The 13,521-nt window shown below is 34.7% G+C and overlaps 1 protein-coding gene across 1 annotated transcript in view; it reads left to right on the forward strand.

Moving 5' to 3' along the window:
* LOC136031240 (uncharacterized) overlaps nt 1-13,521 on the forward strand; it is a 58,310-nt gene that overhangs the window by 3,159 nt on the left and 41,630 nt on the right. The window contains exon 2 of the mRNA XM_065710645.1: nt 10,313-10,517. Coding sequence (XP_065566717.1) covers nt 10,313-10,517 — 205 coding nt within the window. The remainder of the gene's footprint in view (nt 1-10,312; nt 10,518-13,521) is intronic.

Genomic DNA, 13,521 nt, shown 5'->3' on the forward strand with positions numbered 1-13,521 from the left:
ATATAATTTGTAACAAAAATGAATGTCATATTTTGGATTCAGGATGAAATTCTGATGCTAAACAGGGAAGGCCTTTTTTGTACTGGCTCACCACAAACTAGGTCACTATTTTAGTCATTTCCTATATATTTAAATAAAACAAGTCAATTAAATTTTATTTAAATCCATTTTGGCTGTTTTTTGTTCTCCTAGTGGGGTTTGGCTGAAGTTTTGCAGATTTAAATAAGCTTAGAAGTAATTTTGAAAATAATTTGCAACAGAAACGATTGTCATATTTGGATTCAGGATGAGATTCTGATGCTTGTGGTAAATCCCCCCCCCCCCCGCCGAAGAAATTTAATAATTAAAAGTATTTAGTATTTTTCATATCAAATCACTGCTCAACAAGATTTAATATTTTTCAGTTCAAATTGGAGCTTTCAACAGAATTTAGTGTTTTTCAAATCAAATTGCTGCCATGAAGTTTCTGTAAAAAAAAAAAAAAATCAAGAAAATTAAAGACTTTTAAAGAAGCTTAGAAGTAATTTTGAAAATATTTTGCAATTAAAAAGAATTTCATATTTAGATTCATGATGGAATTCTAATGCTAGTGGTATTTTTTATTTTTTGTAATGGTAATTTGGATAGTATTTTTGGAATGGAAAGGCTGACCCAGACACATAAAAATCATAGAGAGCTAATTGGGGGCCCATTTATAAACTAATTTTCATATTTAATTGCTCTTTATAAATTTGACTTAATAAAGGAATCATAAAGTGCCACATGACACCCAAAAAGTGCAATTAGAGTTGTTTTCTTCATTTAGCAAAATTTAAAATCACAAAAAAGGATGTTGTCCACTGAAAATACTCATAAGACAAATTCCCCTACCCCTATCCCTGCAGAAATTCTCCTCTGTCGAGACTCCCCGTAGAAATGCTCCTTATGTTTGAAATAGCTGCAGTGTTTTTATTTAAAATATTCAAAGAAAAATATGTGATTTATTAACTTCTCATTGAGCATTGTTTTATTAAGAATGTCCAAAAAATCTGAATTGTTCTTGGCAGCATTGCAGCTGAAACTTTACATTAATTAAAACTTGCAAGGGATGCCAATCAGATGGGAAAAATAGACACCTAGAGTTTGAAAATTACCTTCATCTTTGTAAAGAAATTTTTTTAACAAATTATTCACAAGTTTTTATTTTTATTTTTGTGTCAATCAGGGTATATGGGATATGCATTTCCAGAAGCGGGGGGGGGGGTAATGAAAGTTTTTCATTTTCCTTTCACCAAGCAAAGTGCAGTCTTCTAGCACTACATGTTAAAACTGATGATAATAGATAAAGGGTATGGGTTGGTACTGCTTAGACTTGAGCATAAAAATTCTAAATTATGAGAAAAAATACATATATTGTTTGAATTCTTTTTGTACTATACATTTTGTAAAGCATGCTTATCAAGGGATAAATGGCACACAAGCAGTGCTGACATTACATGAAATCCAACGAATAACAATAATAATCTTCAGCACATTTGTATCAATTCTTTTTTTGGAGGTGGTTAAAAGAAATATTTAGAAAAACAAAATAAGCAAGAAGTCAGCATGGTATTCTACATAGAGTCAGTTCTAGATTTGTGAGTTAGTATGTGAATCCAAACCGTATGGAATAGGACAATATCAGCACTTATTAGACGTTTCAATTACGAATAAAAAAAAAGAGTGTAATTGTAGTTTTGATTTAGATATTAGAAGTAAAAATTAAAACAATGAAATGATTATTGCAACTAATCCCCCACCCCCTATTAACTTCTATGACTAAACTACAACCATTCTGACTTATCCAGCTCTAGTACAAATATTATTATAGAAAGTATAAATTCGTGTTTCTTTTTTTGATGATCTCTCTTTCATGTTTTTCAATGAAAAAACATTTCTTGTTTTCAATTATTTTTTTTTTCAGTGATTCCATTTCTGTCTTCTTTGCAGATGCGGAGGATGTATTCATATCCATTTTTGAAAGTTTTCAAACAAGAGAATTTTATCTTGAACTGATTGATTTTAGGAAGTAAAATACCTTTAACTATCAGGGGAAAAATTGACTTGACCAAACATGGCAAAACAGAAAGTATAGTAATTTTTGCAATTTTTCCATTAACTTGGGTCTCCTATTTACTTGATTTTAAGGTTTTGAAGGTAGTATATTTGTATAAATATTAATGTGAAACATTTTAGGAAGAGTAATGGACCCCATTTTTTTGCGTTTTCTTATATTAAAACAAGGGCAGATTAATAATAATAATAAAAAAAACGGTCTAAAGTAATGAACAAAGCTGAACTTAAAAACGAGCAACAGTTTTAAAGCTATTTCATAATTTTTCTACAAATTATCCACCCACTCTACTGAAAAAATTCAAATGAATGTGCATTGTCAGTTTAATGTACATATGCTGACATTTATTCCTTAAAATCTTAATTATTTTTTGATTTTTTAAATTTATAAAAGTGAAAACATTCAAAAGATTTTTTTTCAGTAAAGTTCAAATTATATTCTGGCTTTTAGAAAGCATAGGGGTTTTGAAACCTACTCATGTTAATTTCTACTCGTTTTGAGTTTGACTTGGTTATTTATTGTAATTTCTGTTTGTTTCGGGTTTCATTTATTTATTGATGCTGATTTGTGGTAGTTTTATGCTTGGTAGATTATTTGATTCTTTTTGTTCCTTTTTGGTTTAATGGAGTCCGTTACTCTTTTTTTTTTGAAAAACTTATTTTGAGGAAAGAGTTTTTATTTAATTAACAGTTTTAACTTATTAACAGTTTTCAGCAATTTTTGACAATACAAACCCTTTTGAAAATCATGACACTAATAGTAGTGTTTAATTTAGTCATATACATCTTCTAGTTGACCTTATAAATAAAATATAATACCATTTCCAAAAAATTATATCTATGCTCTTTCAAAGGCTGGATACACTTGCACTCTTTTGACTTAGTAAGAGTGGAAGTAGTAATAGAAGTAGCCGCGAAAGTTTGAGCTTAATACCCTCAGTCGTTCTTGGTTTTATTGCTGAGATGTCTTATTGGCAACCAGCATACAAACAGTGTGTTCTGATTTAATTTAAAGCAGCATTTATTTTTTAAGCATAATGGGCAAATTACTTAACTGTGTGTGGGGGGGGGGGGGGACTGACCTACCTAATAACCCTAGAGATATAGTTACTAGACTGTTCATCTATGCTGAAAAAAATGGCTGTCTTAAAGTTTTGATTGGAAATGTCTGGACAATTATGAGCTAAAAAGAAGGGTTTATTGCCCTCCAATCACTTTTGACTCTTAAGAGGACACTAGAACTTTTAATTTTCCATCAAATTAGCTCATTTAAAATATCAATGATATTGCTAACTGTGATAGAGCATTGCTGCCTATGTTCTTATATGCCTTATATGGCTTATATGCCCTAATAATGCTTGCATGCAAGTAGTTTTTTTTTGTTTAATTGAAACGTTCCCTATAAGTTTCACTTAATGTCATTAATTTCGTTACTTACAGTGACCATAGAAGCAGCATTAAATGCACACTTAGAGTGTCTTCTGTCTAGTTCAAAATGCGCAACCAATTACCTTAAATCGCATTTATCAAACAGTTCGTGGTAACAAACTGTAGTAAGGAGCGACCCGGCTCAATAGTAACCAAAACTCTAAAAAATGGAATTTTGATACCAATAGTTACATCAGAAGAATCGCATTTTGATGCTGATTTTAAATATATAAGTTTCATCAAGATCAGTTATACCCATCAAAAGTTACGAGCCTGACAAAATTTGCCTCATTTTAGAAAATAGGGGAAAACATCCCCTAAAAGTCATACAATCTTAACGAAAATCACACCATCAGATTCAGCGTATCAGAGAACCTTATTGTAGAAGTTTCAAGCTCCTATCTACAAAAATGCGGAATTTCGCATTTTTTGCCAGAAGACAGATCACGGATGCGTGTTTATTTGTTTTTTTGTTGTTTTTTTTCCCAGGGGTGATCGTATCGACTGAGTGGTCCTAGAATGTCGTGTGAGGGCTCATTCTAACTGAATTTAAAAGTTCTAGTGCCCTTTTTAAGTGACCGAAAAAATTGGAGGGCACCTAGGCCCCCTCCCACGCTCTTTTTTCCCAAAAGTCACCGGTTCAAAATTCTGAGGTAGCCATTTTATTCACCATAGTCGAAAAACCTAATAACTATGTCTTTAGGGACGACTTACTCCCCCGCAGTCCCCGTGGGAGGGGCTGCAAGTTACAAACTTTGACCTGTGTTTACATATAGTAATGGTTACTGGGAAGTGTACAGACGTTTTCAGGAAGATTTTTTTTTGTTTAGGGGGGGTTACGTGGGAGGATATTTCCACGGAGAAACTTGTCACGGGGGAAGAGAATTTCAATGAAGGGGCTGCAGGATTTTCTAGCATTATTTGAAAAAACAATGAAAAAATAAATATGAAAAGTTTTTTCTACTGAAAGTAAGGAGCAGCATTAAAACTCAAAACGAACAAAAATTATTATGCATATGAAGGGCTTACCTCCTCGTTATACCTCACTCTTTACGCTAAAGTATTTTTAGTAATTTCAACTATTTATTCTACGGCCTTTGTGATTCAGAGCTCATTCTTAAGAAATTGGGACAAAATTTAAGCTTTAGGGTAAAGAGCTATGTATCGACGAGGGTTGAACCCCCTCATACACGCAATAAAAACTTATGAATATAGAGGTTCGTTACGTAAATTAATTCGTAAGTTACGTATATTTTTTACCAATGAAAACGTTTGCGAAAAATTGGAGGGCAACTAGGCCTCCTCCCTCGCTCCTTTTTTCTCAAAATCTTCCGATTAATTGCAATTAATTAATATTTCGTTTTAATTATTTATGTGCGGAGAGCCAAGATCAAAACATGCATTAATTCAAAAACGTCCAGAAATAAAAAAACAAGTTTTTTGACTGAAAGTAAGGAGCGACATTAAAACTTAAAACGAAAAGAAATTACTTCGTATATGAAAGGGGCTGCCTCCTCAGCAGCGCTCCGCTCTTTACGCTAAAGTTTGACTCTTTCTCTCAACTCTTATTTTTTAAAACAGTAAAAAACTTACCTAACCTGACCTAACCTGATGTCTCCGCTTGAAGTATTTACAAAGATTTCCGGTCGCCCCCCCCCCCTCAATGACGCTGGATCTGGTTGAGCTTTAAAATAAGAGATCAGAGTTACGAGGTCCTTCTAAATATGAAGTTTCATGAAGATCCGATCACCCGTTCGTAAGTTAAAAATACCTCATTTTTTCTAATTTTTCAGAATTAAACCTTCCCCCCTCCCAACTACACCAAAGAGAGCGGATCTGTTCCGGTTATGTCAATCATGTATCTAGGACTTGTGCTTATTTTTCCCACCAAGTTTCATCCCGATCCCTCCACTCCAATTGTTTTCCAAGATTTTAGGTTTTCCCCTCCCAACTCCCCCCCATGTAACCAGATCCGGCCAGGATTTAAAATAAGAGCTCTGAGACACGATATCCTTCCAAACATCAAATTTCATTAAGATCTGATCAACCGTTCGTAAGTTAAAAATACTTCATTTTTTCTATTTTCTCCGAATTAACCGGCCTCCCACTTCCCCAAGATGGTCAAATCAGGAAAATGACTATTTTTAATTTAATTTGGTCCGGTCTTTGATACGCCTTGCAAATTTCATCGTCCTAGCTTACCTGGAAGCCCCTAAAGTAGCAAAACCAGGACCAGCAGACAGACAGACAGACCGACAGAATTTGCGATTGCTATATGTCTCTTGGTTAATACCAAGTGCCATAAAAACCAGAAAGATTCAAACTATTATTTCATTTTTCCCTGAAAAAGACTATGTCAATATAAAACGAAAAGAAATTAATTAAATAAAAACTTTTTCCTCAAAATAAGTTAAAAAAAAGCATAACGAACTACATTAAACCAAAAATGAACAAAAAAGAATCAAATAATCTACCAAGCATTAAACTACCACAAGTCAGCATCAATAAGTAAATGAAACCCGAAACAAACAGAAATTACAACGTATAACCATGTCAAACTCAAAACGAGCAGAAATTAACATGAGTAGGGTTCAAAACCCCTGTGCTTTCTAAAACCAGAATATAATTTGCACTTTACTGAAAAAAATCTTTTGAATGTTTTCACTTTTATAAATTTAAGAAATCAAAAAATAATTAAGATTTTAAGGAATAAATGTCAGCATATGTATATTAAACTGACAATGCACATTAATTTAAATTTTTTCAGTAGAGTGGGTGGATAATTTGTAGAAAAATTATGAAATAACTTTAAAACTGTTGCTCGTTTTTAAGTTCAGCTTTGTTCATTACTTTAAGCCGTTTTTTTTTGTTTGTTTTTTATTAATCTGCCCTTGTTTTAATATAAGAAAACGCAAAAAATGGGGTCCATTACTCTTCCTAAAATGTTTCACATTAATATTTATGTCAATTTTTCCCCTGATAGTTAAAGGTATTTTTCTTCCTGAAATCAATCAGTTCAAGATAAGATTCTCTTGTTTGAAAACTTTCAAAAATGGATATGAATACATTCCACACATCTGCAAAGAAGACAGAAATGGAATCACTGGAAAAAATAATTGAAAACAAGAAATGTTTTTTCATTGAAAAACATGAAAGAGAGATCATAAAAAAAAGAAACACGAATTTATACTTTTTATAATAATATTTGTACTAGAGCTAGACAAGTCAAAACGGTGTAGTTTAGTCATAGAAGTTAATAGGGGTTGGGGGACTAGTTGCAGTAATCATTTCATTGTTTTAATTTTTACTTCTAATATCTAAATCAAAACTACAATTACACTCTTTTTTTCTTATTCGAAATAAGTTTTTCAAATAAAACTGAAGAGTTACATTAAACAGAAAAATAAGCAGAAATAAAGTCCGATAAATGTCGACGTAATACCTTAAATTAGGTCTTTTCTTTTATTTTAAAGACCACACTGCCTTTCTATGACGAACAAATAAACGTTCAAATGGGGATAAGTCCATTAATTAGACAGCGACAGTAGATACACAAGTCTGGATTTTTCCAAGCGTAAAATTAGGAAAAATCACCTTTAATAAACAAATGAAACCCAAAACGATCTGAAATCACAGTAAATAGCCGAGTCAAACTCAAAATGAGCAGAAACTAAGATAATTAGGGCTGACGCCACCATTCCCCCTGAGGACCTGAACAAAATTTGCTCTTAGTGCAAGTTTTTGCACCTTAGCCTTAACTGTAGGATTAGTAAAAGTAGTAGGAGTAGTGCACATATAATATCTTTTGGTAAGTTCAACACCTACCTTAACATGCACTGAAAATTTCAACTTAATACTCTAAGCTGTTCTTTAAACATAGCTATTATGGCTTTTTAATAACCTGCATTCGTATCGCGTGTTTGAATTTAGTTCACTCTCCTCTTCAACGCTCCCTGAAAGTTTCACTATAATATCCTTAGCTTCCCTAGTACTAGTAGCAATCGTCACATAGCATTTGTAGTATTAGCAGTCGTTTTAGTAGTAGCAGTTGTAGTATTAGTTGTAGTAGTATGCACATTTTGCCTAGTTCCACATCTCCATTAACATGTCCTGAGAGTTTCAGCTTAATACCCTTCATCATTCATGGGGAACAGCTGAGACGCTGTTTTGACAATCTGCTTTTACAGTGTGCGTTTTTATTTAGTTCAGTATCCCAATAAACATTCCCTGAAAGTTTCAACTTCCTACCCTTAGCCTCAGTAGTAGTAGTCGTAGTATTAATGGTACTTAATTGATCACTCTCCTCACCCTTCCCTGAGTTTCAAATTTATGTTCTCAGTCATTCCTGATTTTCCCTCTTTTGACAACTTGTATGCACATAACATGTTTTAATTTAGCTCAACACTCCCCCTCCCCTCAACATTCTCTGAAAGCTTTTCTTGAACACACTTGGTGGTTTTAAACACTAAAGGTCAAACATGCCCTCTTTTCCAATAACAAATGCTATATATAAGCAATATACAAACTGCGTAACTTACAGCCCTCGCTCTGAGGGCTGCCAAGGGTTACATCCCATAGACATAGTTACTGGACCTTTAAATAATTTTGAAGAGAATGGCTATCCCAAAGTTTTATTGGATGTGTTTATCGAATTAACGGGCTTGGAAGGGGGTCTGGTTGCCGAGGCTCTATTGCCTTTGATTTCCAATCGAATGATCTCCTTCAAAAGTTTCTACGATAAGGGTGCAGTGCTTAAGATATTGCTTGTATACTATTTTGAAAACCTACGTGCATATAGCTTTTCTCGTTTAATTGAAACTCCCCCTAAACGTTCCTTAATAGTTCACCCAAATATCTTTAGTCTCATTTGCTATAGTAATCGTAGTAGTCGTATTAGCAATATACACATTTTTGACTTTTGATTCGTTCAATATCCGCCACAATGTACCCTGAAAGCTCCAACTTGGTAATGTAAGCCGCTGTTACACTCTTTTTACAATGTACATACTCAATGAGCGTTTTGATTTGGCTGAGCATCTGCCTAAACATTTTGAAAGCTCCACACTTAGCTTCGGTAGTAGCAATAGTTGTAGTCAGAGCCGTATCCAGGATTTTTTTTTTCGGGGTGTGTTTTACACAAGGAATTTTTTTTCGGGAAGGTTTTACAAAAAAAATCCAAATAAATCCATAAAAAACATTCTTTAAATCCATTTTTTTTACGTTTTTACGAGTCAGACAAACATTTCCGGGGGGGGGGTCAAAACCCCTATCCCCCCTGGATAAGGTCTTGGCTCTAGTAGTAGTTTTAGCATTAGTAGCAGTATGCATATTGCAGCTTCGTTTGTTTTTTTTAACATCCCCACTAACATACGATGAAAGTTTCAACTTAGTACTATAAACCGTTCCTGAGTTTTTTGCTGGTATTTCCTCTTGGTAACTTGTGTGCGCATAGTGGTTTTTGATTTAATTCAACACTGTTTCAACATTCTCCAAAATTTTCACCTGAATGCCCTTAGCTTTAGTAGCTGTACCAGTTGTGATAGTAGTAGCAACAGGGTCGTTACTAGCGAAAATATTTGGTGGTGGAGGGGGTGTAGCAAGAGATTTTACCGACTGGCTGGTCGTTTTTACCGACTGTTTTTGTCAATAATTAGCATAATGTCCGTTTCGAATACAATGCGTAAAATTACTGCACGAGTCCGTAAAACCACTGCATTTACCAACCGAGATTCAGATTTCGGAACGATTTTGGTACATATCATGTTACTATTTTAATGCTGTTTATTTAACCAAATGAAAATTTTTGACAACATCTGTTAAGTCACGACAGGAGTCGGTAAAATTGCTGCGTTTACCTGCCAATTTTGAAATTTCTATAGATAACATGTCAGTATTTTCGTGGTCTTTATTTAACCGAACAAAGAATTTTAGGTGCGTCGGAAAAATCGTGGTGCGAAGCGCCATAGTTTTACCGATTTCTTTTCTTACCGAGTGACCAAAAATACTGGGGAGCGCCCCCCTCCCCTCATGCGTGACGGCCCTGAGTAGTAGGATTAGTAGTAGTAGTCTTAGCTTTAGCAGCAGTGGTAGCAGTAGCAGTAGTAGCGTACAAAAATTGCCTTTTTGGTCAATTGATCATCCCTCTCATTATTTCCTGGAAGTTCCTGCTTAATACACTCAGTCATTCCTGAGTTACTCTCTTTTGGCAAACCATATGCACATAACATGTTTTGATTTAGTTCAACAATCTGCTGAACATTCTCTGAAAGGTTTGACTTAAAGGTCAAACATGCCCCCCCCCCCTTCTCAATTACAAATACTCAAATTGCATAACTTACAGCCCTTGCCTCGAGGGCTTGGGGGGGGGGTGACATCCCAAGAGACTGAGTTACTGAGACTTTAAACTATTTTGAATAACATGGCTATCTCAAAATTTTGATTTGGTTTGTTTGGGGAATTGATGGGTGTAGAAGGGGGGCTGATTGCCCTCCGATCACTTTTGACTATTAAAAAGGGCATTAAAACTTTCAATTTCATCTTCCAATCGAATGAGCTCCTTCCAAAGTTTGTAAAACAACTTCTTCTATGTGAAATGTCTTTGATTTCTCTCATGCACATGGAAAGCGATTAGGAGAAAGAATGTAAGAACACGGTAAGAAGTTACACCAAAGACATGAGGGTTTTGCTTTTCCGCTCTTTTCTGCCTAGTATTTTCAATGATCACCAGCTTATCTCAGGTTGGGATGTTTTTTAGCTTGAATTGGATCATACTGAAGTATGTTTTTTTTTAAAGATTAATCCTGCTGATATAAGGGTCGATCAGGTTGAATATGATAGCGATTATGAAATCCTTGACCTGGACCAAGCCAGAGCATCTGTATCCCAACCCCAGCCTTTGGCTTTTCAGGACATATATGCTGATGAAACGGATGACATAGATCTTGAGCCTGAGAAAAATAAAGAAGATAAAATTGAAGATGACTATTCTGACGAAGATGGTAATTTCTAATTTTGATTGTTTTTATTTTCATAATTTAAGGTGAATCTCCATGATTTAGATACAATACTATTTTCCTATCTTAAAAGATATTCTATATAACCCCAAGGGATAAGTACTTTTTGATGATAATCCCACGCTGTAACTCCGGAACATGGAGTAAAAACCAATATATTCATCGAATATATTTTTGATAGGGAGCCTAAACTAAGAAATGAACCATCACCCCCACTAACTCTTAAGAATCACTATTTTTAAGATGAAAAAAGTAAAATAAGATATGTAGGGTATTTAATTTGACGCATCTAAGCACTCTAAATGAAAGTGTCATGCTGGATTTTATTTTTTCTTTTTCTTAGAAAATTTATTTTATCGTTTTATTTTGGATGTTATTCTTTTTAATCTCTGGGTATAGTTTATTGTAGACTGGGTATATTTGATACAGTTTATTATACACACTGTATTACTTATGGAAGATTAAATGCACCAGTAATATTTTATTTCTTTATTTTGTAAGAAAATTTTCTGTTCTCTCTTGGTTTTCCTTGGCTACGCCCAAGCATACTAGTCGAAAAAATTCTTCGTATTGGCTATGAAAGGGGGTTCGCCTCAGTGACAATTGTGACCAAGAGGTTATTGAAGCTAAATGTTAATTGGGAATCATCAGTTTTGCAGCAGTAGCTGCAACCTTGTAAATAGCGAACCACAACCCATAGGGACCAAAAGTTGAAAAAAAAAGGTTGTGAAAAATCTGCCTAATGAGAAAAATTGCCATCTGACACTGATATTTCGGTTAGTCTTAAAAATAAAAGCTAATTGCAATAACAAATTTATGGTGATTTCGAATAAAAGTTAGAAACCTCTAAAAAATGGTGTCAGGTCAAAGTGAAAAGTTCATCGTTGGAATGAGCATGATCATAAACTTGGCATATTAGAATTACAGTTCTCCACCTTGAACAACAAAGAAAATCCCCTATTTACATTGGTTAGGCCTTAGCACTGATGTGACTTTTTTTCTACCAAGGCTAGCGGGCTACCAGAACATCATAGATATATTTTTAATGACTTATGTAAAAGCTATTGCTTATATCTCCGTGCTTTTTATAAATTACACCATCTCCAAGTGCTACCTTCCCTAAAAATAGCACTTTTGGTACCGTTTCTCAAGTGGTGGGGCTAGAGGGCTACCAGAACATCGTAGAGAGATGTTTAATAGCTCATATAAAATGTTTTACTCATATCTACTTGTTGTTTTTAATCAATTTCACCATACACAAGTTCCATATGGCACTGAAAACGGCATTTTTGGTGCCATTCCTCAAGTGGAAAAGCGTGGAAGTATAAAACGGGTACCATTTTGATATTGATGGCCCAAAACCCTTCACGGAGGGTTCACAATCACCCCTCCCTTGAACTCTTCTTCTTAGCCTCCTTAGCAAGTTTCATAGACTGTCTGCTTACCATCAGGCTACTACAACATTAGCAGAACTAGCAGGCTAGCAGACCATCGTAGAGAGATGTTTAGTGGCAATTTTTGAAGCTATTGGTCATATATGCGTCCTTTTTATAAATTCTACCATCTTCTAGTGCCATATGGCACTACAAACGGCAATTTTGGAGCCATTTCTTAAGCGCTGGGGCCAGTGGGCTACTAGAACATCGTAGAGAGATGTTTAATTGCTAATAGTATAGACAATGGGACTTCTGCACCATCTAACTCATCTGTTCAATTTACATAATTTTTAGTCCATTTTACATCATTTCAATATCAATTTTTGCTCATTTTGAACATCTACTGCCCCTACATTTAACATGAAAATAGGCCCTTGGAAATCAAATTTGGTGTTATTTTTACACTTTTCACAATTTGAATACGGGTTCTAGACCCACCTAAATCACACCATCAATTTATCCTCTTTTCAATTGAATTCAGACCATATAAAAAAAATTTCGACATTTTTATAATTTCCAATCCTGAGCTTTAGGATCGTAACAGGTCTTGTGAAATAATAATTTGATTAATGTAGTTAAGCAGGGTTGTGTTCTATCCCCCTTTATATGGATCATTTTGATGGACTTCGTCTTAAGGAGCACAGGAAAGGCAATTGGAGACCATGGAATCAAATGGAGAGGAAGAACGCTCCTGGACTTAGATTATGCTGATGATTCAAGCATATTAGATGAAAGTGTGAGCAAAATGAATGAATTTTTAGAGGTTTTACGAGTTCAGGGTGCTAAAATAGGCTTGAAAATTAATGTTAAGGAGACTAAGTCACTAAGGCTAGGAATAAGTGAAGATGAACAGGTGACATTAGGCAACGAAAAGATTGATCAGGTTGGGAGCTTCAGTTACCTTGGTAGTATTATTAGTAAAGATGGTGGAAGCAGTGAAGATGTTAAAAGTAGAATAGCTAAAGCTCAGGGTGTTTTTTTCACAGTTAAAAAAAGTTTGGAAGAATAGAAATATAAGTCTACATACCAAGATTAGAATATTGGAAGCTACAGTGATGACAGTGGTCAAATATGGCTCTGAAGCATGGACACTCCGAAAAGCAGATGAAAATTTACTAGATGTTTTCTAGAGAAATTGCTTACGGATTGTTCTGGGTACCCGGCTGACTGAACGTATTTCAAATAGTAGGTTGTACGAAAAGTGTGGTTCAATCCCGCTTTCTGGGGCTGTAATGAAAGAAAGGTTGAGATGGCTAGGCCACGTTCTACGGATGAAGGATGACAGATTACAGAAGATTGTCCTTTTTGGCCAACCGTCTGGGGCTACAAGGAAAGCAGGTCGCCCTTGTCTGGGTTGGTAGGATGTCATAAATAAAGATTTAAAGGAAATGGGAACTTCCTGGGAGGGTGTAAAGAGGGAGGCTTTAAATAGATTAGGTTGGAGGAGGAGCGTTCGTGGCTGTGTTGGCCTCAGTTGGCTTGGTGCTGCAGTGAGTTATTAGTAGTAGTAGTAGTAGTGTTATAAGGATTTAATTATATTACATTTTTTCTAT

The sequence above is a fragment of the Artemia franciscana genome, chromosome 9, assembly GCF_032884065.1.
Source record: "Artemia franciscana chromosome 9, ASM3288406v1, whole genome shotgun sequence".
In the NCBI taxonomy this organism is placed as follows: Eukaryota; Metazoa; Arthropoda; class Branchiopoda; order Anostraca; family Artemiidae; genus Artemia; species Artemia franciscana.